Genomic DNA, 27209 nt, shown 5'->3' with positions numbered 1-27209 from the left:
CATATCAAAAATCAGTGCCAGTCTGGGCTAACACCTTACAGCCCCGACTCTTTTCTAAGGCTTCTTTAACCAGTAGCACAGGCAGGTTACACAGTTCCTCATTCCTAGGCAGAAGTGTGAAATGCAATTTACACCTTTTCTGTGCAAGTGCCTAGAGACATTTATGTCTGAGAAACTCAGCTCTGGAGTACAATGCAAAAAGATCAGTGCACCTCTTTGATAAAGGTTTCCTCTTTCATAAAATGTTCTTAGTGAAACTTGAAGAGTCTGAAACAACAAAATCATTACTCACCTTTCAGCTTCTATCATTGCTATGTTTTGAAAGAGGCAATGGATCTCATTTCTCTCTCAGAAAGCTTAAAACCCAAGCAATACTTCAACTGCAGTAAACAGAGGTAAAAAAAATCTAGAGAGAATCTGCCTTTAATCTTTTGCATTAAGAAGGAAATGATTTGGTGATCTTACACTGCTCTGGTGAAATTCCACAACTGGAATAGGATTTGATGGAATTTCAAGCCTCTAGTGATTAACTGTGGAGAGAAGCAATACAAGTAACATCAAAAAATCAAAACTACATCTCTGAAATTCTCCAAGGGGAAGAATAATCCATCTTTTATACTCTATAGTGAGCTTTTACATTACAGTTTAACAGACAATAAAGCGAATGCCACGTTGTAGAACATACCATAATCTGAATCCATCAAAGCATTGTGTTCAGATAACGTTAGAAAGATCCAAGAGAAGTCTACAAAGATCCAGCGCTGTTCTGCAGCCTGCACGCAGCAGCTGGAGGTGAAAGATAACTAGAAGGCCATATGACCATCCTACGTCTAATGCAGGACCTGTTTGAATTCAGAGCATATTCTTGAGCAGAGTATCCCAAACTTTAGGGCTTCTTTCATCACAGCCCTTGGAACATGGCATCCATAACCTCTTCCTCTCAAGTTTGCGTGTGGCGGTGAAGCAAACTTCACCTAACCAGCTGAGCTAACAACCTTGTCCAAGATTTTTTGTAAATCAAGGAAATTAAAAAGAAAAGATGTAACAAACGAGTAGCTTATGTCATCTGGGAAAGAAGCATACTCTATTAAACTGTCTAGCTCAAGGTAACCAAGATTTAGACCAGTGAGGTAGAATGAATATTTACTGAAAATGAACTTCTCAAAAGTGAAATATTAAGAGCACAAAGGTATCCTGTGGGGACAGACTGGTTCTCTGCCTCTCTGTCACCATGTGGCACATGCATTTATGCCAGGGCTCTCTTCTGTGACCCATCACGTGTAGCACAGAACAAATCACTGTAGGCAAGAGAAAATTGAGTTTCTGCTAATATCTGTCAGCTTTAGCTTCTTTCTGCCAATTCCTCTTCCAGGACAGTGTTTAGCAGAATACTTTATCTCAGGCTACAAGGACTGAAAATAGGAAATTGCTGATGATGTGTAATTGATGGGACAGAAGAAGTTGCCAAAAGCAAATGTTTTCTGCCAAATGTGTAACTTTATTCACTTCAACTCTCTTATCTCAGCCATAAATTTGATACCATCTGCCCAACTTCTTCAGTTTTACTGTTCAAGAGTAATTTCACAATTCTTAAATTCCAGAGTCTGCAGTCCTAACGAGCTGCAAATCAAGAATGCATCCGACAAGCTATTTACCCTAAGCAAAATTTGAGAGGGGTGGAAAAAGTATATCCTGATAATCCCATCCCACTCATACCTTCAGTATGGACATTTTATAAAAACAATGTAATCTTCAGAGTTATTTTTCTGCATTAAGTAAAAAAACCAGTGCTGCCTATTTTGGAGAACCCGGTAGTAAAATATCTTGTGTTCAGAAACAGGACAAAAATTAACAACCCCCAAACCCAAACTTCCCCCAAACAAACAAACCAAACCATACTGCTAAATCAGAATACAAGGAACAGGGAGAAAGAAGTAGAAAGTATTTCAGAACAGTAAGTTTTCTCTCCAATTTAGTTTTTTTCACTTTAATGACATAATACTGAAAAACTGAAGTTAAAAAAAAAATCCACTTAAATAAAAGTTGAGGATGCCATTCCCCGCAAGTCGCCAACAAATGGAATGGAAAGTTTCAACCCAATGAAAATGTTTTTCCAATTTTCACTTTGCTACAGAATTGTCAGCAAAAATAGCTTTATGAAACATTTCACTGTCAATGATTTGTCATTTTCTGATATAAAAAGTTAGGCTGGAAGCCGCCTCATCAGCTACAGTAAATAATTTGTGCACAAGCAGTACAAACAGAACACTGCACTTAACAAATTTCACTTACAATAAAAATACACCAGGAAGGCAGCATTTTCTATTTGGTCTGTTTTTAAGGCAATTTTATATCAGCTTTTTGCCTTCGTTTCTCTAAATGTACCTCTGATGTATACAATCCACCTGCATTCACTTAAAATGTAAATTTCATTGGGGTAGTTTTAGAAGCACAGAAGTAATAGTAGATCTCTTTCAGGAATTTCTTCTTATCCCACCAAATTTAAAATATACTAAAGGTATATATCCTGCATTATACATAACTTGATGAAAGACTTCCGAAACGGAGAGATGCTGATCGCACCCTTGGAGAGCCTGCTCTTTAAGAAGCACCCAGAAAAACTCCATTCTCCTGTCTTCCCAAACATCCTTGCCACAGTGCACCTATAAGGAACCATCCCCAAAAACAGCATTGTAAAGTATCCTGAAGGCCACCACTTCACAGCTCATCTGGAGGAGTAGTAACAAAAATGGGAGATAAATTCTGGGAGCTGAGGAGCCTCTCCTGGAATTTCCTGGTTTCCACCCAAATCCCTTCTGCAAGCATTGTTTACAGCCAATGGTAGTCTTAAACTTTAGCTTGAGCAGCATACACATGGTGGTGTGCAATTCCCAAATTATATAGCAACGGGCACAGGCCTCCTCTTGAATGTGAAGCTATGTTTAAGATCGCTGAGTCAGGAGCTTCTCACATTAAATAAGGTTTCCAGCACACTGCTTTGACCACAGCACGTTTCACCAGCATTTGCATCAACAACAGGCTGTACGAGCTCCCTTCACACTGGTTCTTGCACATAGCTTCGAGTTCACTATGATCTCACTAAACAGAAAGGTATTGCTACTTAAAATGCCAACAGCGACTTGAACCTCTGGAAGTCCAAACACTGCAGAAGCACCAAATGCAGTCTCCAGTTTGCTCATGGCAAAGCAATGGCTAAATGACATGCCCAGGACAGTACCGCTCTGGAGTCAGGAACGCTCTGCTGGTGTAAGTGCCAGCTAGCAACATTCACATTATCACTGGTAAGAAGCAAAGTACTGAAAATCTTAACAATCGTACGAAATAACTCATGGGCTTGACTGAGTGAGTAGCCATGACCTCAAAGCAGAGTTTTGCCACGTATTTGGCACCTTTTCCTTTGTCCTTTCTGTGAGCTAGGTTCCACCAGAGCAAACAAGCCCAGCCACTGGACACAACCTGCCTGTGATGGCCCAGCCACCATGCAGTCCCCTACAGGTAAAAATGCAGCTTTCAATGAAAGTCACGTATTTTGGTATGAATATTCATGTACTGCTACTATTGAAATCTGAAGTATTCACAAGCTCTGATAGTTCTGACTACAGAAAGCAGGTGTTCCAGGTTGTGTTTTTTGTGTTTTGTGTTTTTTTTTTTTTTTTTTTTTTTTTTTTTTTTTTTACATAATCAAACAATACAACACTTGATGAAATGGAAGGACCTCAACAAACTCAAATAAATAAACCGTTAAAAATATGTTTCTGCCTGCCCTTAGCATATCACAGTATTTTAATGCTTCATTCTCGGTGCCAGCTGGATGGTGTGTTTCAACAGAGTCCTGCACAGACCTGGCAACTCCTTAACTTCTGCCTTTAGTTATACTCTCGAAATATTTAGTCTGTGAAAATAGTGCAAAACTCCTTAACTTCTGCCTTTAGTTATACTCTCGAAATATTTAGTCTGTGAAAATAGTGCAAAACTCCTTAACTTCTGCCTTTAGTTATACTCTCAAAATATTTAGTCTGTGAAAACAGTGCAAAGTGTTAATATTTGGAAATTGTTTAGAAATTTCTGATGTCAACAACCCAACTATAATTGCACTATTTCCAACCTTTATTGACAAAATGAACAATCAATTTCGTAAGTCTATAAAGTAACCCCCCCAATGTCCAAATCATGATATTTTACTCTTTTATTTTGTGATTTTTTGCATGAAAATTAAAGCACGGTGTCATTGGAGCAAATGGTAAGCAATGCTCGTGCCAGCTCAGATGCCATTTCATGATTTCATATAAAAGCAAAGGCTGATTTTAAAATTCATGTGCGGCTGTCAGCAGCGTTGAAGATGTTCGTATGGAATTTTAAATGGCCATTTAGAAATGTAAAGCTAATTAATCAGTCTATGACAAGGAAGGACTCGTTTACTCTAGATTTGCTGATGCCACTGAGATGGGATTCCTTTCTGACAGACAATATTAAAAACAAAACAAAACAAATTTTAGTAGGACTTTGAATGATGGCTGTAGCTAACTTTTCTCCTGAAGATGTTTTTAGCATCCACATTGCCCAGACAAGCACAGATTTTCACCCTGTTGGAAAGGCAGCTGTTAGTTCAACAAGATGCCTTCAAAGTAAAAAGCCAGCATGTGCAACCATCCACACAGGCATGAGTTTGGACTGTGCCATAACCTCCTTTGGATATATCCATGGTTCACAGTGACGTTTACATATTTTCAGGACATTTTGCAACCCTGATGGCTTGAGCGCATGCTTGATACCACAGTGTGATATGACGAACAGAATCCTAAATCTTCAAGGCGCCAAAGAATATCAGCATGCTTACTGCACTGATAATTTACAGGTTGATTTACAGAGCACTGCAGTCACTAACAGAGCACAGAATGAATTGTGAGCTTCCATACGATGCTCAGGATTGCTGTGAAACTTTTATAGCCCACTTGCCTTTTATTTGAAAATGAATTTAAAATGCGATTTTTCATGCAATTGTTTCTTAATGTGCACTAGTAATTAATTTGCTTTAAGTTGTCTAAGATTTTCCTAACGTGGTAGATAAGCTAGACTCTACTGCAATTTGTACAATATGCTGATTTATTTCCTCAAGGGTCCATTCTCACACACACACAAATATTTCTCCTTCATAATTTAGAGGACCTCTGAGGTTATAATCAACACTCCTGCCTTTTCTCCTGGCTCCAGTCAATCCTACCCAACATTTGGAAGGATTCATGAACTGAGTAGACTCAGCATGTCATTGTAAAGGCACAGAAGAAGACATCGTTACTACTTGCTGGCATCGAGGAGGGAGCAACATGAGTGAAGGAGCCACCTTCCTGCTCTCATCTCCCTCTCACTTCTGAGGCCCTGACACAACAGCCCACAGGGAAGGTGACATGGAGGAGAGACATGCCAAACTCACAAAAGGTTACAGTTTCCTTCCTCAGAATGACCTCTACAAACTGAAATGGCAATGAGCCATTTTCCAATCCACACTCTAAGATCTCTATGACATGAAAGTGTCCACATCACTTCCATGCAAACAGCTACAGCACTGGGAAACATGTACATGACACAAAAATCTGCCGTGTGTGTTTAGTATGTGCAGCATACTACGCATTTCCTCCCTTCCATGGCTCTTCCGGAAGTCTGGATTATTGTGATTTCTCGCCATGCTTTTCTGTGCACATACCACTACATTTCTTCTTTGGTCTCTCACTCACAACCTGTCTTGCACTCTTATTCTATGCCACTCTCTTCCTCTTTTTTTTCCCCTCCCCCCCACAACTCTGACATAATGCAATTTCTCATCCTCTAAAGACCTCTCATTTCATTCTTCCTGCAACCCCACCAATAACCTCCTCTCCCCGATAAAATCTTTCCTTTTTCCTACCCATACATAGCTGGAATTGCTCACTTTTACTGCCCACAGCTCCTGAAGGCTGTGTAGGAAATGAGGGCAAGGACCAGCCTCTCTGGTACGGACTGTTTCTTGGTACATCACGCTCTCCCCCCACAGGAGCTTCTCAACAGATATTTCTCTGGCAGGGTCACAAAGCAGGCTGACAATAGCTTCCCTCGGTTGCGCAGGAGATGCTTTGATGGTAATTGACTCTTCCCCAGGCAGAGTATCAAAGCGCGAATCAAGGCTTCCCCTGGAATTTGGATTTGGTTGCCTGAGCTAGAACAATAGCGGTGAGGCTAGACAGGCTTCATAATGGCTTCTTCTTTAACTTCTGCCTTGATTTTTTAGAGCTGCCTGTCACTTGGCATTACTGCCGTGCTTGCTGACCAGTGATATGTTTGTTTTCTTGCACTCCCTGCTTTTGTGCAGCTGTATTCCTCCATGGATTCCTCTAATACCTCCGCTGTAAGCTCTCTGGGGCAGGATGATTCTCCCACCATGTGCGCAGCCCAGTACAGTGGGGACCGGAGCCTCTTCAGAGCTCTGCTAATACACGGCATCAAACCCTCAGGTCTGGTCACAGAACAAGAAGGGTTGTATTGGCAGGAAATCAGACTTTTCCTTACTCCCTGTTGCCTGCCTACTGCCTTGAATCAGACAGTGCAAAAAAGGGAAGTGGGCAGGATGCGTGCAAGGAAGGAGTTGAAACGGTGCCCAAGTGAATGGAAAGTATCCAGATGGCTGTGGTAACTCACACGATGGGAGTCAAATCAAAACAAAATGAAAACAAAACCATATGCCGTGTACCCTCCGCTCTCTTGCTCTCTTTCTCTCCCTGCCTTTCTCCTGGCTGTTGCCCCAGGTCTTTCCATCAGTACGGATAATAGTACGTTACTCAATTACGTGTATGTCATGAATAACAATAACCCCTCTTTTACATTAGAGATTATGGATTACTATTATTCATGTAACAATGACTGTAACATGAACCACAAAATTACACTCATGTAAGGGTCAAGGAAGTGTAAGGGTCTAAAAGGGAAGTTGTATTTCTTCATTAAATCCTTCTTTTTATCTGGTATGCTGTATACTTACAAAAGAGAATATTAACTTTACATGTCTATGTTGCTATATGCTATAGAAATATCTACTCACAACCTGCTTGTATCTCAGGGGGAGTATTCAAAAGCATCATGGCAGTGGCAGCATCAATGTCAGGATCTGGAAAATCAACCAATAAATACATTATTTACAACTGGGCTAATCTTTTTGCCCCCGCTGCTAAACTATAGGTTCAATTGAATCTCTGCAGTGAAAAGGTGTAAGAGTTCATTACTCAGATGGCTCTTTGATCCCACATTGTATTCACCCCCAAACTTGCATGTGATCCCAATACTGCTGCTGAGCAGAGCGCAGTGATGAATGTCACCACACCGTCCTCGTGTGTGCACGGTAGCACATTAGCCTCTGTTAGCCTCACAAATTCGCTGTTTAATTTTGTGACGGGTATTTAGATTTCATTACACAGGATCTGTGGTGAAAGCAGGTGCAACATCGCAATTTGGTATCAGCACAACGGGACAAGCCAACAGAAGAGAGGGAAAGCATAAGGACACACCTTCACCTGAGCAAGTACAGAAGACGACGCTTGGTCTTTTTCATTTGTCAGTAAGGATTTCAGTCATGTCTGAGAAAGTGTTGGGAGCAAAACTGCTACGATTTAGAGAGAAGAGAAAAAAAAAGAAGCTAGCATTTCATTGAAGCACCAACTTACTTGCATCCTTATCCATTGTCACTTTAATATAAGCAAAAATCATCAGCCTGCTGCTGTTACTCTTAAATTGGTTTCTGAATCCATCACCAACAGTCAGTTGACAGATGGTAAGTTATAGAGACAGAACAAAATATGATCCTTTTATAACTATATTCACTTGCTTCACACACAGCAGCACGGCTGCCATGGAAATGTGGGTAGCTATGACAACAGTAAACAACCCAAGAACGGCCACTGAATAAGCTGAAAAGAACATCTGCCCCAGCCAAGCGTCCCAGCTGCCCTGGGGCGCAACTCGCTAATCGTGCCGTGTGACAGAGAAAGCCGCCTATGCCGTGTCCGAATAAATGAAGTGTGCAATTGAAGCAGACATAAAAACGCACACCCTTGTCGACTGCTGCCTCCGTGCTGCTAAACTGAATGACTAATGAGTACGGGTTTCTTGTTTTTATTTTATTTTTATTTTTATTTTTGCAGCTTGTTAGTATTTATGCTAAATTGCATACCAAAAAATTCAATTTACTGGTAATAGCTTCATGGCTCTTTATTTTGGCTATTATGTCAGAAAATTACTTTTCACTGTTAAAAAAAAAAAATAAATATTTTGTACATCTATATATTTCATATCTGTTTCCTGGAGAGTAATGTGATGTGAAGTAAAAATCCTGCAAGTTATTAACAATGCAAATGGTGTAGAGAGCATTTCACCCATTAAGAATATATATTTTTTTACTAGTTTAAGCATGTACTATTTTGCTGTGATAACACAGCTGGAAATACAATCCTAATATGGCTACTCTATTATTTAATTGCTGAAACAGTAAACAGCAACACTGTAGTAAGCGGAAAACTAAAGTCGGAGTAGCAGCAGACTACCAGAATAAAAGGTGCAAACATACTGAGGAGCAGATGCCTGTCTGTGTCCTGGACAGATGAGCATATTCTTTTCCAAAAGTCACCAGCAGACTCCTCAAAAAAGCAGCTGTACCAACTTATGTTAGTTTTCAACTCTGAAGGTACATCAAAAGCAATATTCCTGCTGCAAGCATCTGTGCTGCAAGTGCCACCCCCGAACAGTTTAAGCCCTGAATGCGTGCCATTTTGCAGCACTGGGTCCAGACACCACACAGACCACACAGCAGAAGTTTCCCTTTAGTCAAACTGAAGAGGGATAATCTGCCTAAATTCAAAATAAAAGGGGGGAAAAAAAGCAAAGAAGCCCAAGACAGTAAATCCAAACTAAACCAGAATTCTTCCATCTCTTTCACAACATAAAGGACTGCTAGAAGTTGAATTTACTGTCCTAACTTGTACAGCCAACTTCAGCATTTGTTTATAGACTGTTCCTGGATTTTATTTTCTTGTTTTACTTTAAATAAAGTCCCACTACTTGCTAACACCGTAGCATAAAGTTAATTTTGCTGCTGAAAGAATAAAAGGGCACAGCAGAGTGAAAAAAAACAAAAAACAAACATACAAAAAAACCCACAACAAAACAAAAAACCAAACACATTTCCTATTGACTTTGGGTTTTGTTTGTGCAACAAGCTTCTGTGTTTTCAGATAAAATTGATGCAACCAGTCTATCTTGAAATGTGTATTCTTAGCCTTCAGACCAGTAACGGCACCACCATGTTTCTGTAATGACTTCATGACACTAATATGAGCTGTTTACAACACACTATTGAATCCACGGCAGCTGCTTTCCAAAGCACACCCGTGATTCAAGCCCATCCGCACGTGCTGTGGTGCCTGGCATGTTTATATCGGTATGCTCCGGAGGACACCAGGCAGCTCCGTGAAGCCCCAGCAGAGACAGGCACCTGTGGTGGTGTCAGCAGGACCGAGGACGAGGTGCTTTGGGTCGTCCTCCCGCAGATGGAGGAGAGAGGAGGGCCTGGCTGCACAGGAGGAGGCCTCAGCCAGGCCAGAGAACGAATGCATCAGACTTGCTCAGGGAAGAAACCCGGGCAGTAGGTGAGGCCGAAGACAAGGGCCAAGGACAAAGAGAGGGGCTGAAGTCAGCCACAGCTCTCAGCAGCCACAGACCATACCAAGAGGTGCAGCAGTAAAGCCCAAGGGCAAACTGAAGGGCCGGATCATTCTCACACAGCGGTTCCGCTCGCAGTCTGGGGGCGCCCTTCTGAGAGGGATGCCAAGAAGACCAGTGAAGATGCGGTCATGAGGAGCAGCACTAAAGGCAGGCGAGGGCAGGGTGCCCCTCCTCAAACTGCTGCTTCCCGCTCAGCTCCCTGACCCCCCGCAGTGCCCCCAGCCCCTTCCCACAGGTGGGGTCTCCACGAAGCCCCTTCCAGGCCGACCCTCCCGCTTTGAGCAGCACGGGCTGACCTCGGGGGGCACCCCGAGCAGCACAGCGACAAGGGTCCCTCTGTGCATCGCTGAAGCCCTGGATTTCCTAGCTGACTTCCCTACCCCACCTGAAGTGTCTGTGATCAGCACAAAGGCTTTTGAAGTTATTAACAGTGGGTGGTGAGTGAAAAATGATTGCAGGAACAGCTTTCCCTAGGAAACCAGGTTAAAAATAACTACATCCAAAGTTTTGGAGTTCAGAAAATTAAATAAATATTTAAATGAATGCATTTGAGTTCCTTTTTGCTAATTAAGGTAAGTGGAGAGTCGACTCAGTACACAAACTGCGTTTTCATTTTTTGCTAGTGGAAAACAGAAGAGGCCCAACTTTCCCAGTGAAAAAGTAAAGTAAAAAACAAAGGAGGACGAGGATTGGGGATATTTTATGAAGAAGTAAGAGTCAAAGTCTCAAACAGGCAACATCAGATACTGACAAAAAGATAGTGACAAAAAATTGCCAGCAGCAACATTCTCCCTAACAGACAACTGCTGCCTCATCTACCCGGTGCTTCACGCTACACCCTGAAGTTTCAGAGCTCGGTGCCCCATCCCCAGTGTGCCCTTTACAGGCTATCAGAAAGAACCTGGAAGGAACCTCAAGCACTTACATGAACTCGTAACGCACAAAAGCATACATCCCAAGGCGGTTCAAAGCCAACGTGGTGCAGGAACTCCGATATAGACGTAATATCCCCACTAGCAATGGAAGCCTAGCATCATTTTTGCTAGCATTGCTTTCAAAGACAAAGCTTCCTTTGATGAAGACAACATCAAAAACAGGTAAGACACAAACCTCATAGCAAGTGTGTTTCTTGCATTTTAGATTCAAGGCCCTATTCAGCAAAGTGCTGAAAAGCGAACACCAAACCTGTAAGGAGCATGCAGGTTTTTTTACTGTGGAACTAACCTAAAATGCATCCCTTTGTGGAATTACAATCCAGTGCATGTTGTCAAGATGTGTTTTGAGCCAGGTCTACATATTACCTGTAAAGATTAGAATCTGTCCTGCACTGACATTGAGTGGCAAAATAGTAGGCCTGAAATATTATGGCATGAGGTAATTTAAAAACATTCAGCAACACAGAGGGTAACCTTTGGGTAACAGACTGTTATTCTGGAATTGACAAAAAAAAATTAAAACCAAATAGGGTACCTGAGAAAGTTGGACAGCTGTCCATCTATTATATTTGTGATCTCTGATTTGAGTTCATTTCATAGAGAGAGGAAGTGTTTTATAAGAATTAATATTATGTTCATTATTTGGTATTTTATTATTTCAAGCTTTTATCTGATCTCACTGAATGCTTCAAATCCAGCCCCGTCCAGCTAAGCCACAATAAAAATTAGAGTAACAGGGTCCCTCTTGATTTTGCTAGAAGGTATTTATTTTTACAGCTATACTATATGGTTTTAAAGAAAATAGCAGTTAAGGCAATTCAAAGCAACCATGACCTGAATTTTCAAGCACAGATGCCTACTGAGAGACACTTAAGATGCATATTTAGGTAATACTAAAATGTTACTGCCAACTGATGTAAAAAATACAGTTAGTAAACAAACTGCACCATCTGTACACCGCAACCATTGCCATGTTATCTCATCAGGAAGGAATTTATAAGATCTCCTTTTAATTTAAAATTACTATATCTAAAATAGAGCTATTTTTGTAAAGAATTTCACTTCACCATTCAGTATTGTAGCTTTCAACCCCTTCTGTTTCTGCAACAGCATCCTCCACTGCTTTTTTCAATTCAAATCCTCTACTCTAGCTGGCATGCATAATACTTACAGCCACTCCATTCAGAATATAAAAGTCCAGTTTATTCCTTTTCTGCAAGATCAGTCTCTTTATTCCCTACCTCAATTCCTAGTACAGCCCACTCCTATACCCTTTTTTGTGGTCCGATTCTTTGATATTTTCAGTTTTCACCAGCAGGAAAATGCTGCAATAGCAACACTGTCTCCCACCTTTTACCTTCGGGCTTATTAAATTGCAGCACAGTGAAAAGCAGCTTGGCTCTATTAAACTTGTCTGTTAATAGATGTGCCTATTCCCTTCCCACATCATGATGGTTAACCTTGGTATGAGTCAGGTTAGGTCAAAGATACGGAGATAATTAATAGAGTGAAGGCTTTTATAAATATATATATATATTTCTGATTTTTTATTTATTTTGCTTAATGACAGAATAAGAACTTAGTTATTAAAATAGAACAGCAAAGTACAAGATAGATAGAAAGAAATACCTGAAGAGAACTGTAAATACAGTAACTGTAAAACTCTTTGGTGTAGGATGCTACTGAGTCCACTTCTGCAATATTTAAATGAGGTTGAGAAGCGCTCTTAAAACAAACAAGAGTACTTGTGGCAGCATACTGTAAAACAATAGGATTCAGAACCAAGAGCTTGGGAAGAAACATGAAATTATATTCATACCTCAACAACAGTGCACGAAAAGACCAAGAATAGGAATTGTGAAAGCTTACAGTAGAGGCTAGGAGGAAGTTATTTCACAAGTAATGCAAAACTGGTCTGGCAGTTACAGTGGTTCTCCCTTCTCCTTTGAAAGGATCTAGTATGAGGCACAGGAGACAAAAGGTATGGGTCTAAATGAACCATTAATTTTTCCTGTGTTTTAAGTTTATTTGTGGCACTGCCAAGTAAGCTACTGCACAAAGAAACCCAAGAAGACAAAGTCCAAGTTTAAACAATACAGAGCATTTGAAACAGAAACCTTCTTCCTGCTCCTCTATTTTGTTGAATTTACATCATCACAGATCTACTGAAGCAATTACCATTTTCTGACCACCATTTTATCGGCTGAAAATCTTTACAGTTACCACACGTATTCTTGTTAAAAACACTAGTTTCTGTATAAAGAAGGGTAAGAGAAAGAGTTAAAGAAGGTATTACAAATGCCCAAATTCATCAAAAGGATCATCTATCGCTTTGAAAGCTGTATGAAACCAAAACATATCATCATAACTTTTCATCTCTGCAGTAAAGATTAAGATCAATTAACTGTTAAAAGAAAGACTAACAACACTGCTATGTATTTTACCAGCACAAGATAAACATCTTCTAAGAGACAGCTGACTATGGAGATATGAGAAATACAAGTTTTATATAAAAACGGCACATTACAATACATGCTCTGCTTAAAAACAGGGGAGATGTTTGATTTGTTTTTGTTTCTTTAATTTTAAAAGCACTTTTCCTTTTGCCGTGCATTACTGCAAGCTTCTTTGTCTACATTGAAGGATGTGAAAGTAAAATCTATCCATTGCAAAGGCAACAGAAAAGACTTCGTTGAATCCATGCAGCATGTGCAGCTGGTGGGACTGAAGAGAAAACATCAGCTGGAGAAAGCACTAGCTATGAGCCTAGCACAGAAGAGAAACAATTTGCTGTTCCATCATGTACTTACCTAATTCGTGATCAGGAATTTCAACCATCTTCTTAACTGATTGCTGCAGCCTCAGCTTCTACAGTAGAATAGGGGATTGTGAGGGCTTCAACTCCTTGCAGCCTTACAGGTTGCACACACATCTTCATCAAAGCATACACATACACACATTCCCTCTTTGTCCCCAGTTATACAGATGTGTTATCTCTAACTGGGACATCAAAGTGATCAGTGCTTGAGCTTTCATAATGCCCCTGCTGCTAACAATGTTTTTTTCTTCCAGAAAAACTGGAAGGCAGATGGCAGGAAGAAGCCCTCTACAGAACTCAGACCATTTAAAGCCAAATAAACCATACCTTATTGTCACAGACAAGTGTTTTTTGTAAGCACTCATTTCCCTCTTGTGCTATTTCAAAATCACGTCCGTCCCAAGCCAGCCACTGCCCTTGAGAACCTCTCATGCCTTCCAGCCCTACAAGTGCTGGCTGTGCAAGAACCGCCACTTCTTGCACAGCTGGAGGGACCCTCGGGGAAATGCTTACAAATTCCTCCCCTCTCTCAGCCAAGAGTTGTGCAGGAAAAGGTGGCTTTTGGGTACTTTTCAGCAAGGCATGTCTTCGGGAGGGCTTCACCCATGCATCCCACCTGCTAGAATCGTGAGGGCGCAACCCATGAACACAGAAGAGGCAGATAGAAATTCCACATGGGATTCAGGATCCAGTGAACAAACAGAAAAATGTCAAGTAAACATGAAAACAACAACGAGAAAGGTTTTTCAGTGATTTGAAGGAAAAAAAAAAGCTACTAATGATGAGGAAAGGGGTCAGGCATGTGACACTGTTAGCGAAAGGACTGAATATATTGTAACTAGGGAGCCAAATGCAGCAAAAACAACAGCAAAATGATGAACAAAAACCCAACAGCTAAAATAGCTGTGTGCTAATAAAGCAGGCAGACTGACAATAAAAAAGGAACTCAAGGTACTAGTGTTATTACAGGAAAATTCACAAACAGGGTGGAATAGCAATTACTATTGAAACAGGTGTCAAAAGGTCTGCGCTTTTCAGGGAAAAGAAATGCAGGTTTTATACAGTAGGATACTGTCACGCAGTAATGAAACTGCAGGCTTCTGAAAAAAAAATAGAAAATGGGAAACGTTGAGATGAAAATCAGGCTGTTGCAAGATGGTCAAAGAAGTTTTCTAAGAGAGTGATGCTGGGCCTGCTCTTGACTTTTTGCACCAGCTCTAGATGTGGATAGAGCTCTGCATCATTAACGAAATGGGAATTATGTCAGCACAGGAGACTAACTCTGCAGTACAGAGTAGAGAACAAATGCTATTAGCAATGGTAAGGCCAGTTATTCCTGAATGTGACAGCTGACAAGTTTCTTTATCCACGTTGCTGAATGAACAAGAATAGATTCTTTTCTGCTCTTTTTCTTAGGTAATAAGGACAACTTTGGAACAAGGGACCACAAATTGATTCAGCTTATATGAAGTGGGAAGAATAACAGCGAGCCTAATTTTGCTGCACAGCTATGATTTCAGGAGAAAGTTTTGCCGAACTAAAAATGGTTCCTCTGGAACTGCTGGAAGACACCAGCTGAAGAGCCCTCAGCATGGAGGAGATCGTCAATTTCCGTAAGTCAACGTGCAAAGACCTCCTTCAAACTTGTATCCTGAGAAAAGCTGGCAAGATTCATTCATTCGTTAAAAAAAAAATAAATAAAAAATGCTGGACAACTGAAGTGACTTGGAAACCTACTTTAGGAGAGAAAACAGAGCTTGGCTTCCTCATCGAAGCAAAACAAGCAGAAAAAAAGTAAGGCTCTGTCAATACAACGAGGTGACCAAGCAGCACAGGAGGGGGAGGAAGCTAAGAAGAAGAACCATTAAGTTTAAAGATAACATCAGTGAAGCAACCTCAGTGCTGAAGAGACTGATAATTAGAACAGTTCTAGACATTCGAGCAATGACATTCTGGAAAACTCTTGAACAAAGAGCTTGAGCTTGAACAAAGGAAAAAGACTGAATGTGAGCTTTCACAAGTATTTATGCAGTGACAGAGCTTGGATTGTGACCCAGGGAACGGGACTCACCAGAAGCTGCCTTTCAAACAGTGCTGCTCTACAGCACTTCAGCCGTGACACCATGAAGGAAAGCGGGTGAGCAAGCTGTGTGAGATCTGGCTTCCAAGAGGTCTCACCTCTCCCTCTGTGCACCCATGCCTGCAGATAACTGCCTGTGCATACTCTCAACTTCACTTTTCTGCTTTCCTCAGCAGGGCAGTGGAGCAGGTCCAGGCAGGAGGTGCTGGGAGGTGCCAGCAGCCACAGCTTTGTATGCAGGGGACGTGGAGAATTGAAGGTTTGGCTCGGTGACCTGCAACTTAGGGAAGTCTGCGCAGAGTGGCTTCTTCATGAATCTAGGAAAGGCTGGGAAAATTGGCTGCAAGCCCGAGTTCCCTCGCTGGTATACATTGTGCAGGCCTGGGTTACGAGGTGTGGATGCAGACAGCCAGAATTGCCACCAGAAGTATGTTTAAAATAGCACACAACGATAAGCAGAACCGACAAGCAGGTACACAGAGGGGTGGGCATGCAGGCTGCCCGGGCTGAACTCCATATCACAGAATCATGAATCCAACCCAGGTTTGCCTTCTAGCTCTAGATTAGATGTCTTTTCTTATTTTTTTGTTCCCCAGGGAGGGTTAAGAGAGGATAAATGGAGGTTAGTTAGTGCTAGTTCTTGAGAAGTGTCACACCTTAGAGAGCTGATCATTTTCTGTTTGCAGAATTATGTCCAAGACAGGCATAGCATAAGTAAATCAAATCCTAGTCAGTACCATTTACTTCCCTTCTTCCTCAGATTATGATCAATGAGCAGCCATTACTGTGACTCAATCAATAAATAAATACATCAAGTTACTAGTTTTGAAAAATGATTACTAAACACATTGGAAACCCTGCTTGGGTAACTCTTTCTCCCTTGTGAGTGTTTTTAAGTGTATCCCCATTAAAGACCAACAGGACGAGACACCCAGCCACACCGGAGCAGATTAAAACCTATTTTCCATTAGAGCACTCGACAATCGATACCTTGCACTGCTGCAAGCCAGCCCCAGCCCGCGTGTGCAGGCACTGCAGACACGCAGGTCCCTGGTGACGACCGAGCGCTCCCCGCAGGGAGCCGTGTCCGACACCGCTCCTACAAGCCGCTCGTCTGCCCCTCAGAGGCAAATCGATGGACGAGGGAAGGCAGTCCCAGCAGCAATGCCATCCTGTGACAAAGCCGCTTCCACTCTTCCTGCAATACTTGTTCTTCTACAAGTCATCCGTTTTGAAACAAAGGGAACAAGAGAAGAGCGGGAACCTGGTGTTCAGGACCTCTTGACATTTTTGCTGCATACCCAGGGGAGCTAAGGGAAGAAATGCAGGTCAGTGGGAAGACAAATGTGTTTCATGACAATAATTTTGAAGAATTATTATCATGAAACATGAAAACAAGACAGCCTTTGAAGACATCAACACTTCAGTTGTTGCAGTATGATGTAACATAACCAATGAATTAGCAGCAGAATTATTTTCTAATTCCAACAGTGAAAATATTCTGACACCACATTAGCCTTTTTTAATGAAAGCTCCTATTGAAAGCAACGCACTGAACACAGGCTGGCTGAACACTGAAGAGACTTTAAGAGTGTAATTAGTCAGCCTTACGCAGGGCTTTAGCTTATCTTAAATAGCATACATAATAATAGTATTTATTTAAAACAACTGCAACACATTTTGTTCAGACTAAACATTACAGAGTAGTTATTAGTTTTTTGTGTTTCTTACTTTCAGTACTTGGTAGATGAGATTTTGTAGAAGATGCACTGCAAACCTGAACAAACTATAAAACTCGCTTTCGCTTATACTTTTAATTCAGTTGCATGTGCATCTTGTATCTTCCAGTAAACACTTTGCTAATGCAAAGATCTAGTACCACCTGTGCTATACAATATCAAACACGTAAGTTAAAATTGGCTTTGCTGGAATACTTTATTTAAACATTTCAAAACCAGAGGAAATAAGAAATGCTATGAACCAAACTGTGGTGAGAGAAGAATTCACTTGAGCCACTAGAGAGGGACCCAAGGCTTGGCTTTGCACATAAGTTGCATTTACAGGCCCTGGGATGGTTCCAGCAGGCCAAACTGCTACCAAGGAGCTCCTTTCTAACCAAAGGGGTTGAAACACCTTTCTACTTATCATTGAGAAGGGGAGGCACAGGAGTCCACTTCTGCCAGCCTTTGGTTTGCTGTGAATGGTCTAAGTAACGGGCAGAAAACAACACAAAGTCCTTTGCAAGCTTTCAGATCTTCAATGGGAAGACATATCACAGAATTTCTAGGTTGGAAGAGACCTCAAGATCATCGAGTCCAACCTTTGACCTAACACTAACAGTCCCCACTAAACCATATCCCTAAGCTCTACATCTAAACATCTTTTAAAGACTTCCAGGGATGGTGATTCCACCACTTCCCTGGGCAGCCTGTTCCAGTGCCTAACAACCCTTTCAGTAAAGAAGTTCTTCCTAACATCTAACCTAAAACTCCCCTGGCGCAACTTAAGCCCATTCCCCCTCGTCCTATCACCAGGCACGTGGGAGAACAGACCAACCCCCACCTCGCTACAGCCTCCTTTGAGGTACCTGTAGAGAGCGATAAGGTCTCCCCTGAGCCTCCTTTTCTCCAGGCTGAACAAGCCCAGCTCCCTCAGCCGCTCCTTGTACGACTTGTATACTTCACAAAATGGAGTGGGTAAGCTAAGGGGGTTCTTTTCCCGTTCTCTTTGCATAATGAATGGAGAACCAAAAAAAGCTGCTGGATGTCTAAAAAAAAAAAAAACAAAACACGAAGTGAAGCTTTATCCAAATAGTAGCAAGAGCTGTGCCCGTAATCGAGGAACACACTCAGATGTGTATATAAGCCGGGGAAGTAGCAGTCCCTGTGGAAAAGGATCGCAGTGCCAGCATCCTGCAGGGCTGAACCTGGGACTGGAACAGCTGTACAGCTTAGCTACAGCTCAGGACAGTTTTGTAAAATATTAGTGCTTCATTAACAAGAGTCACAAGTGTGTTTTTGCACCGTTCTCATGAGAATACAGCAAGGCTGGGAAGGAAACAACGGCTTAAATTGTACTAGGTCTCATTACCACTGCAGCTCTACCAACCTGGGCTGGAGGTAAGGCAACTGCTCCAGCACAGCGGGTGGGTGATAAAAGCTGCTGTGAAGAAAGAGGCAACTTGGTTTCAGCAAATATAAAGTCTTGTCATTGATAATATTTTTACAACTAAATAAGAAAATGCCCCACTCTCCTTTTTGTACTCCATAATTTCAGTGAATTTCAGCGAGGCCATGGTTTATTGATTCATCCACAGGTCTCTGTAATGCCTGTCAGTAGTATAGCATACAGGTATTTCTGGCCTTTTAGAGAGTTCTTCACATACATACAAGTAAACAGTTCACAGCAACTTCAACTTAAATTTACTAGCATGATCGGTGTGTGTCAGATGTGTGTGTTTGTGAGAGCAAAGCACCATCTGTCTGAGGAAACAAATCTGAATAAAGTTTGGCAGTCATACTGATTACATCCAAATAGAACAGAGAGAACATATTCATCTTGCCCTGCTCCCCATTTCTGCCTCTCTGAACACTGACCTTCACTGATCACCTGCCCTCTCAAGGGAAAGCCACATGGGCTCACTAATGACCACTGTAAGAGGCCCTCTGGGCTCATCTCCCCACCCTTCCACAACCACAAGATACAGAGTGTCTACACACCAGCACCTCATAGGAGGTCACCCTCCCCACTCTTCATCTTCCTGCTTCTCTTCTTTCTGTGTCCAGCAGGGGGTAGAAAAATCTCAAAGTATATGGGTGGCAGACCTCAAAAAAAGCAAATTCAGAACGAAAAAAGCTTCTATTTATTTTTCATTTTAAGTTCATCATTTATAAGCAAACATCTGTCTTGCAAGCAGTCAAGAATAGAACTGAAAACCTTATGGGGATTCTTTTCTCTTCCTTCCCATAGCACATTCCCAATGCCCTGGTTTGAAAATCATTTTTCATAAATCTAGCGCAACATTTCATCTGCTACAAGAAACATGCTAATGGGATTCATTACAGTCATTGTAGAACCTTAGTTATAGAAGCCACTGATATCCTTGCATTGGTATATACCAGTGAAAATACTTCTATTTCATGCAAAATTGTCAGTGAAATTCCAGTAAAATCAGAGAGACAGGAGTTAGAGGTAACCAAGTGCTAGATTTCACAATAACACAGTAACAGAAAACAGAATAAAGCCTTAAAATGGCCAAAAATAAGTTGTCTCTCTCCCTTGTTTCAGAGGAGACCAACCAGTGGCAGCTGTTGTCAGATTAACAATTAACATTGCTGGACTTGATGCTGGCTGGGAAGGGCCTCCTTTCTCAGGGATGCATCTAGGCACCTACCTTCATTTCAGTTTCAAGGCAAAATACCGGCAAAAATATTTGACGTTTATTTCCACATCATTATTGGACATTTTAGAAGTGTGGGAATGTCTTTGCAGTTTATTCATAATGTTAGTTTTAGAAGTGGGAAAACTTCCTTTTCTACTCCTTCCATCTCAGAAACATGAAATCTGATCTGGTCCTCGATCATGATAATGTAACACAGCTTGCTTAGGATTTTTACTGATGGGACTGTTTTGAGATTTCTAGAAAGGACGCTGATGAGTATTAACTATGATGTCTGTCATTTTATATCTCTGGGTAATCCTTCAGTTCTAGCATTGTAATAGCAGAGGGCCTCTCAAGAATTTAAACACAGAAATTCTCCCTTCTCATTCCAAACTTTCCGATTAAGTAGTTTGATTAGGGGTATATGTGTACAGAGAAAGAAAGATGGACAGATGTGTTTGTACAAAGTAATGGAGAAAAGAGGTAGAAAAATGAATTTTGTAGCAAAACCTCAGGTAAAACTCTGGCTGAGCACATATCCAATGTAAAATCTGCCTTTTATGGCCCTCACAGTCAAGGCAGCAATTGGATGTAATTGCTGATGGAGGTCACAGCTTTTCAGGGACAAACCTGTAGGAAATCTCTTGGAAAGCTCCAACTAGACTTTCTAGGCTGGAAAGTTAAGCAGATACAGTCACAAGAAGCTCTATACATCATTGAAGGAAATTTTCTTTTAAAATCAGCAGAAAGGTTCTCTCTGAGTAGCAAATTTTCAGATGTACTAACAAGCTATGTGAGAGCTTACATTTCAGACCAAAGGAGAGGTTGAAAGTCCACTGGTCCAGATGGGTGACAGCAGATGCTTCTTGCTGGTGTAGTAAAATGGGGTTTCGGGATCTCTGAAAAACTGACAGGCACCCAGAGCAGAGGCAGAAACAACTGGTCTGCTGCAGGAAGGACACTGCCTTGCATCTGTCCCATCTTCTCCACCACCCACTTTTGTCACTTGCTCACAGAAACCTGGATTTCCTAACACAGACCAAAACACAGAACTAAAAGAGCTGGAGGCTTACATGCCATGTTGGTTGATGCCATCACCTCCATGAGAAGACACACAAATCTTACATCTCCACAGTGCCACCAGCTGACCAAATCCAGAGGAAGCTCCTCGCTGACCCTGCATGGTTATTTGGTCTTCCCTAATTTTGCCTATTTTTACACGTTTTTAACATGCTAAACCTCATCTTGCTTTACAAATCTGGCTAGGGAAGAGCAGTTGACTGTAATCACCTCTGCATTTCACAAGCTGGCCACACGGTTTTCCTTTCAGATGCCCTAAATGTATTGACAGCTGTTGTCATTAGTGACTTTCCCCTCTGCACCCTGCAGAACACAACTGAAAACAAGTTACTAGTCAAAAGCTTTCCTAATTCTTAAAATATGATTCCCTTCCAATTTTCCTTTCCATCTTCCCATTCCTCTTTGTCACACATTAGTCCTCCCAATGCTTTTTTTGTCCTTTTTCTAAGTGGTGCCTGTCGCCACAGCACTGCTTCCAGCTCCAGCCCCAGGCCTGCCCAGTCACAGCCATCACCTGTGCTTCCCAAAAGCAGGACTCAAGGCCAGGCCTGCACAACGACTGCTCCCAGCAAGCCGGGGCTGGAGTTTAGGTGGGGTCAGAAACGAGCTCCACACTCAGCAGACAGCGATAGCTGAACACTGAAATCCAATGCTGTAATAAGTAGGTCAGCTTGTTCCTATAAAAGCAAAGGGTTTAACGCTGACCGTGCCTGCCAGCGGGAGCAGGAAATGACTGCAGCTTCCCACTGCCCATGTTCAGCCCCTTCCTTTCCATGGCTCTCCTCCTTCTCTTCCTCCTCCTGCTCTTCCTCCTGCTCCTCTTGGGCCGCAGCGTGCAGGTGCTGGGCCTGGCGAACCTTGGCCGAGCAACTCCTCCTGCGCAGGGCTGCGGCCGGAGCCACCCCTGAAACCTGGCAGCAAATTCCAAGAAAACAAACACCATCGCTAGGCAATTGAAGGGGTTGGTAGCAACAAACAAAACCCGCTGCGATGAGGATCCAGGGCTCTGTTTTTGCCAACAGGTTCAACAGGTTTTAAGCATGAAGTCACAACGAGCTTTATTAGTGCCTAGAAGGGAAACGCCACAAAGATCTCGTTATCTGGGGTTTCACCTCTGTCCTTGTCCTTGCTGGGCACACACTTCAGTGCCTCAGTGCTTTGCAGCTCCGCTGCTCTGTCCCCACTGCAGGCCCAGCCCTGGCCCCTCAGCTCCTGCTGCCTGTCCTCCTCCCTGCCTCCCGCAGCACAAAACCCCAACACCCTTCCCAGCGCAAAACCCCAACACTCTTCCCATTTCCTTGCACAAGTTTCCAGTTGTGTAAGGAAGCAGTGCTGGGACAGCAAACTCAAACTTCACATGGCAGGACTGAAACTGAACTGTCTCTGGTGAGCGCTGCTGCTGGCCCTTCTGAGGAGACCGCTGCAGCCTCAGGGGAGAGAGCTCCATAAACACGCGGCAGGATCACACCCACACACCTCCTTCACATCCCCACAACTGACAGAGAAAGCTCGTCTCGGTGCAGGGATATCGCTTGCTAGGGACACCAGGTTATTCCAATAAAGCCTCTGATCTACTCTTTGCCTTTTTTTTTTTTTTTTTTTAAATAGAACAGCAGTCAATGGTGTTTACTAAATATAGCACAAAAAGAAAGTTCATTCAAACATTTCTTTTTCTCTCAATGAAAAAGACCACGACAGTGCCTCTGGAAGTGTTTCTATGAATCAGGCCGGCATGGCACTGCATGGGCTGGGAGAGCACGACACGATGCCAACCACCACCTACTCCTCCCACGAGCTGCCCTGGAAAGCGTTCAGCTTTTGTCAATAACCACCAGTCCATTTTATTTTGTGATGCTGCACAATGTAGCAGAACACACAAGCTGGCTGTAATCAAAAGCTTTATAGCCTGCTAAACTTGTTTTAAATAATGCATAAATACCAAAAAAGACACACTGTACTCTTCATCCATTTTCACGTGAACTCAGTTCCCTGTTTGTTGCATTTTCTGTTTATAGCAGCATGGCTTAAAACCACAGAATAAATAAAATTACTTTCCACTCCATTTTAGCTCTATTCCAGAAACGTACACTACATTTAATTACTGTTTTGGTCGAGTCCACCTACACAGATGAGCTGTGCCTGTGTGAGTCAACCGGTGTGTCTGCATGCAAAGCACAGAAGAGGTTAAAAAAATGAGGGCACTTATGTCAGCCCCTCCTTCCTCTCCCCTGCATTTCATCACACTGAAAGGGTTTAAAAGTAAAAAATTCCTTCCACATCATATAATCCTGGCATCTGCTGTGCAGCAAATCAAGCTCACTCATTTTGCGATGTTATTCCCAAAAGTAGCTGTACAGATTCAGGTCTAGAACTCCATTTTCCATTCCCTGAAGTTTCTGAATACCTGCTTTTCCTATTTAGGCACATCAGAAAAAGCAGTAAACACAGCTAGTAAATACAAAGCAATCTTCTCTGTCTAAGTGCAATTCTGACTGCATTACTTAAGAAATATAATTTCCTGAGGCTTTTTACTACCTTGCTTTATGATACACATGATATGGTATCAATCTACCAACTTCCTTCTGCTGCCCCTTTCTTCAGCAGCTCGCAGCTCACCCATGACATTATTTAGTTCAAATACTAAGCCATTACTGAGATTAAGGCACAGAAGGAATGCAGTCTAGAGAGCGAGTAGGTCGCTGTGGTCATGTTTATTATTTAATAACAGTGGGAATAATTCATATCACAGCAACAATTCTCTGTGACTCCATTTATCAACTTCAAAGTAAAGCACATCAGACCGCCAGGCAGGGACAGGAGACCCAGAGACTCAGCTCAGCCGCACTCCCTCTGCCAAGCCCTGGGCCCACAATCAAGGTTGGGCTCCAGAGGAAGACTTTTGGGATCAGTCCTTCTTCCTATGTCCAGCAAAGTTGTGTCAACAGAACCTGGAGAGTGGCAAAGCCTCAAATTCATATCTCAGTTCATTTCCATGCAGCCACTGTGGTTTCAGGTGAGGCGTTGCATTCTCCCTTCGAAATGGATGAAGTTTAATTCCTCAATGTTGCATGGGCTGCCTGTCTTCTTTAGTTACTCAGCAAGCTTTTTGAGGCAAAGACTCTCTAACTACATGCATCTTTGATGGCAGTAATTGCTGCATTTGTCCTGAAGTGCACAGTTTTTCAGAGTTCTAATGCGATTGAACAAGAAACCTAATGTCCTCACTAACAACTTTCTGATACATCTCAGCCACACAGGACAACGTCTCAGTCACTGAGCTAAGCTGACCATTAATTTCCTTCTTTAACATACTTTTCTACACGCTCACTATTCGTTGCATGGGATTTTCAATATATATTGAAGCTACAATGAAACAGAAACAAGAAGGGTAAGGAAGAGAAGACAATAAAACTCAAAACTTTATTCCAAGAATTCCCTGATTCCTAGAGACAGCACAGATGAGGTACTTTATTTTCAGCTTGCTTTTTCTTAAATGCCTTTATTCTGAAGCTTCAGCAATTGATGAACTACTAGCTGTGTTTCCAAATCCTTACAACAGGGCCAAGGTTTTTGCCTTTTTGTTTGGCTAATCTTTTCACACATCTATTTGCCTTGCTGCCACGACAACTAAACAGCAAATAAGTGATTTGGGTTCATTCAATAGATTCCAAATTGGGAGCCTGCCTATTTTGTTTGCTTTAGGGCAAAAGGAGGAAGCAAACAGCAGCTTTGTAAGTGAAGTTGCTGATATTCTTCTCTCAATTATGGCTCTGAAAAGATATAGAAATGCAAAGTACTCTTTACAAACAGAGTCGGTTCATGCTGATCCAACTTGTTTCAATTCACTTTAATTTGATTCTGCCTCTAGAGGTAGTTTAACTGTGATACCTACCATGGATTTTTGCATTTAGACAGATTGTTTTCAACACAGCAGGACAAAATAATGTTAATAAGTTTCATTTAGTTTTGAGTATTTGCTTAAAAAGAGGGTGGAGGCTCACAAGCAACAAACTCCAAGGCCATAACCTGCTTTCAGGGTGCACGATCCTATTTTCTGATTTGTTTCATCTTACCATTTCCCAGGGCTGACATTGTTTAATATTTTTCCCTCTGAGGTGGAAAAGAAAAAACTACTTTATAAGGTTAAAAACAAAGCAAAACACTAAAACCAAAACCAAAAAAATATATACAAGCATTTTTGAATAACTGCTTGCCAAGGATGTAATGCTGCGTAATACTTTTGCAGAGTAGCTGCAGCAGGAGTCAGGTCTGGCACATGCTATTTGAGCTGCAGTTTGAAACAGGTACGGTTGTTTTGCTTTGAAGCACAACTTTACTGCTCTTTGACTTTATGGCAGTAATTCGAAGACTTCTTATCCAACTTAAAAAAAAAAATAAAAAGAGAAAAAAAAAAACACTGGAGTCAACATATTCTTTAATAAAATTAAGGCAATTTAAGATTTTCAAAGTTCATTCAGCTTCTTCCCAGCCTGGCCTGGCAACTAAACAAGTACAACACACACCATGGCAAGAGGCCAGAGTAATATCACAGCTAGGAATCTCCCTTCTTTAAAAGTCCACAAAATGTCATGAATGAGATTTGGCATTTTTTTACACGGATTTTAAAAAAACAAACAATTCCTGCATCTTCACTGAAAGGGAGCCCTCTCATGCTATTCTGCAAGGAGCAGAGAACAAAGACAAGGGACACGAAGAGCATAACCCACTGAGCTCTGCCAGCAGAGCAGGGGCATCTCAGCTTCCAGTTTCTCCTTAAGCACCACGGGCAGCCACAGAAAACTGTTTATTCAGCAACATCATGCTGGGAAGTAAATCCCCAATGCTCCCAACACACAACTTTCAGAAAGTTCCCAGTGGTGCTTTACTATTCCAGTCCCTATTTACTGTGTGCTCAACAGAAGTCACATATATGATTAAAAGCAAAGCTGCTCTCACGCAGGGTGATCTCCTGAGTGCAGAAGAATAACTTCGCTCTAGAAGTGGAATTGTTGTTGGGTGGGGGCAAGATGGAGGAATGAAAGGGGAGAGGCAGAACAGCAAATTCCTCACCTGGTTACCCCTCCTGGAGACAAACATGAGAAAGGAACCAAAAACATGTCACCTCAGAGGCCCAAGAAATTCAAAAACATGTGACCGATACAAGACTCACAGACCTATGATGACCTATAATCACAGAAGGATGGAAATCTGCTCCTTTGTCAACTGAAGGTTGAAAGTCAACCAGAAAGATGTGAACAGCCCTCCACGAAGCTCACAGAAGCACAGAATACCCTGAGTTGGAAGGGACCCACATGGACCAATGGGTCCAGCTCCTGGACTCGTTGTTGACCCGGCTGTAGTTTCTGGTGGCATTTACAGCCCCATAGACATCCACATCCCCCCTCCCTCTCCCATATGAAGGTCTTCGCTTTACACAAACTCTACAAATGATTAAAAATTACACAAAATTTTATAAAATTACATGGTATGCTTCTGCTTCTGCTGCCAGCCCCGAAGTGCCGAGCACACTGTTATGCTATCAAGTTCTGTACTCCGTGCCAGTCACTCCCCAAGGTGTTTATGTGAAGCACTCAGGCAAAATGAACAGAACATCTGTATTCTATTTGCTAATGAGCAATCATCATTTCTACAATTCTCCAGCCAGGGATTTTGCTGTTTGGAATACTAATGCCATTTAAAAAAATTAAAGGGAAAAAAAATGTTCTGCTCATTAGTACTACAGTTACTAAAATACTTTTGCACCGTTTACAGTGCAACCAGGCTTCTACTGGAGTTGCTTTTCAGTATTTTTAACAAAATTAGAGCTTTCAGAAATAAAAACTTTGATGATATGTACTTAATGTATTTTCAGAATTAACATCATTTGCAATGTAGTTCTTGCTTTAATTACTTTTCACCCACACAGAGGCAAGAATTTAAAATAAACTATTATAAAAGCTTTTCAAACACACCCTTCTGAAGATCCCCTTCATCGCTTGCTTTTTGTATTTTGGCAGCACCCACAGCAGGCTAGAACAGGTTAAAAAAATAAAGTTATAAAAATACAGGCCAAGGTCTGCCAAATTAATTATCTGAGACTCTGGGTGTGCAGAGACAGCGGGGGAAGACAACAGCGTTGAAACGTGGGACACG

At 41.9% G+C, this 27209-nt stretch overlaps 1 protein-coding gene across 8 annotated transcripts in view; it reads right to left on the bottom strand.

Moving 5' to 3' along the window:
* Nucleotides 1-27209, bottom strand: part of FOXN3 (forkhead box N3) — a 197085-nt gene that overhangs the window by 22073 nt on the left and 147803 nt on the right. For 4 of the 8 annotated variants that reach the window (XM_027459039.3, XM_038179125.2, XM_038179127.2 and 1 more), the window contains exon 5: nucleotides 7091-7156. The exons of 2 other annotated variants lie outside the window; for them this stretch is intronic. In XM_027459039.3, coding sequence (XP_027314840.1) covers nucleotides 7091-7156 — 66 coding nt within the window. The remainder of the gene's footprint in view (nucleotides 1-7090; nucleotides 7157-27209) is intronic. 2 more of the 8 variants (XM_038179126.2, XM_038179128.2) reach the window with 1 other exon arrangement.

The sequence above is a fragment of the Anas platyrhynchos genome, chromosome 5, assembly GCF_047663525.1.
Source record: "Anas platyrhynchos isolate ZD024472 breed Pekin duck chromosome 5, IASCAAS_PekinDuck_T2T, whole genome shotgun sequence".
Classification (NCBI taxonomy): domain Eukaryota; kingdom Metazoa; phylum Chordata; class Aves; order Anseriformes; family Anatidae; genus Anas; species Anas platyrhynchos.
This window is presented reverse-complemented; position numbering and strand designations above follow the sequence as displayed.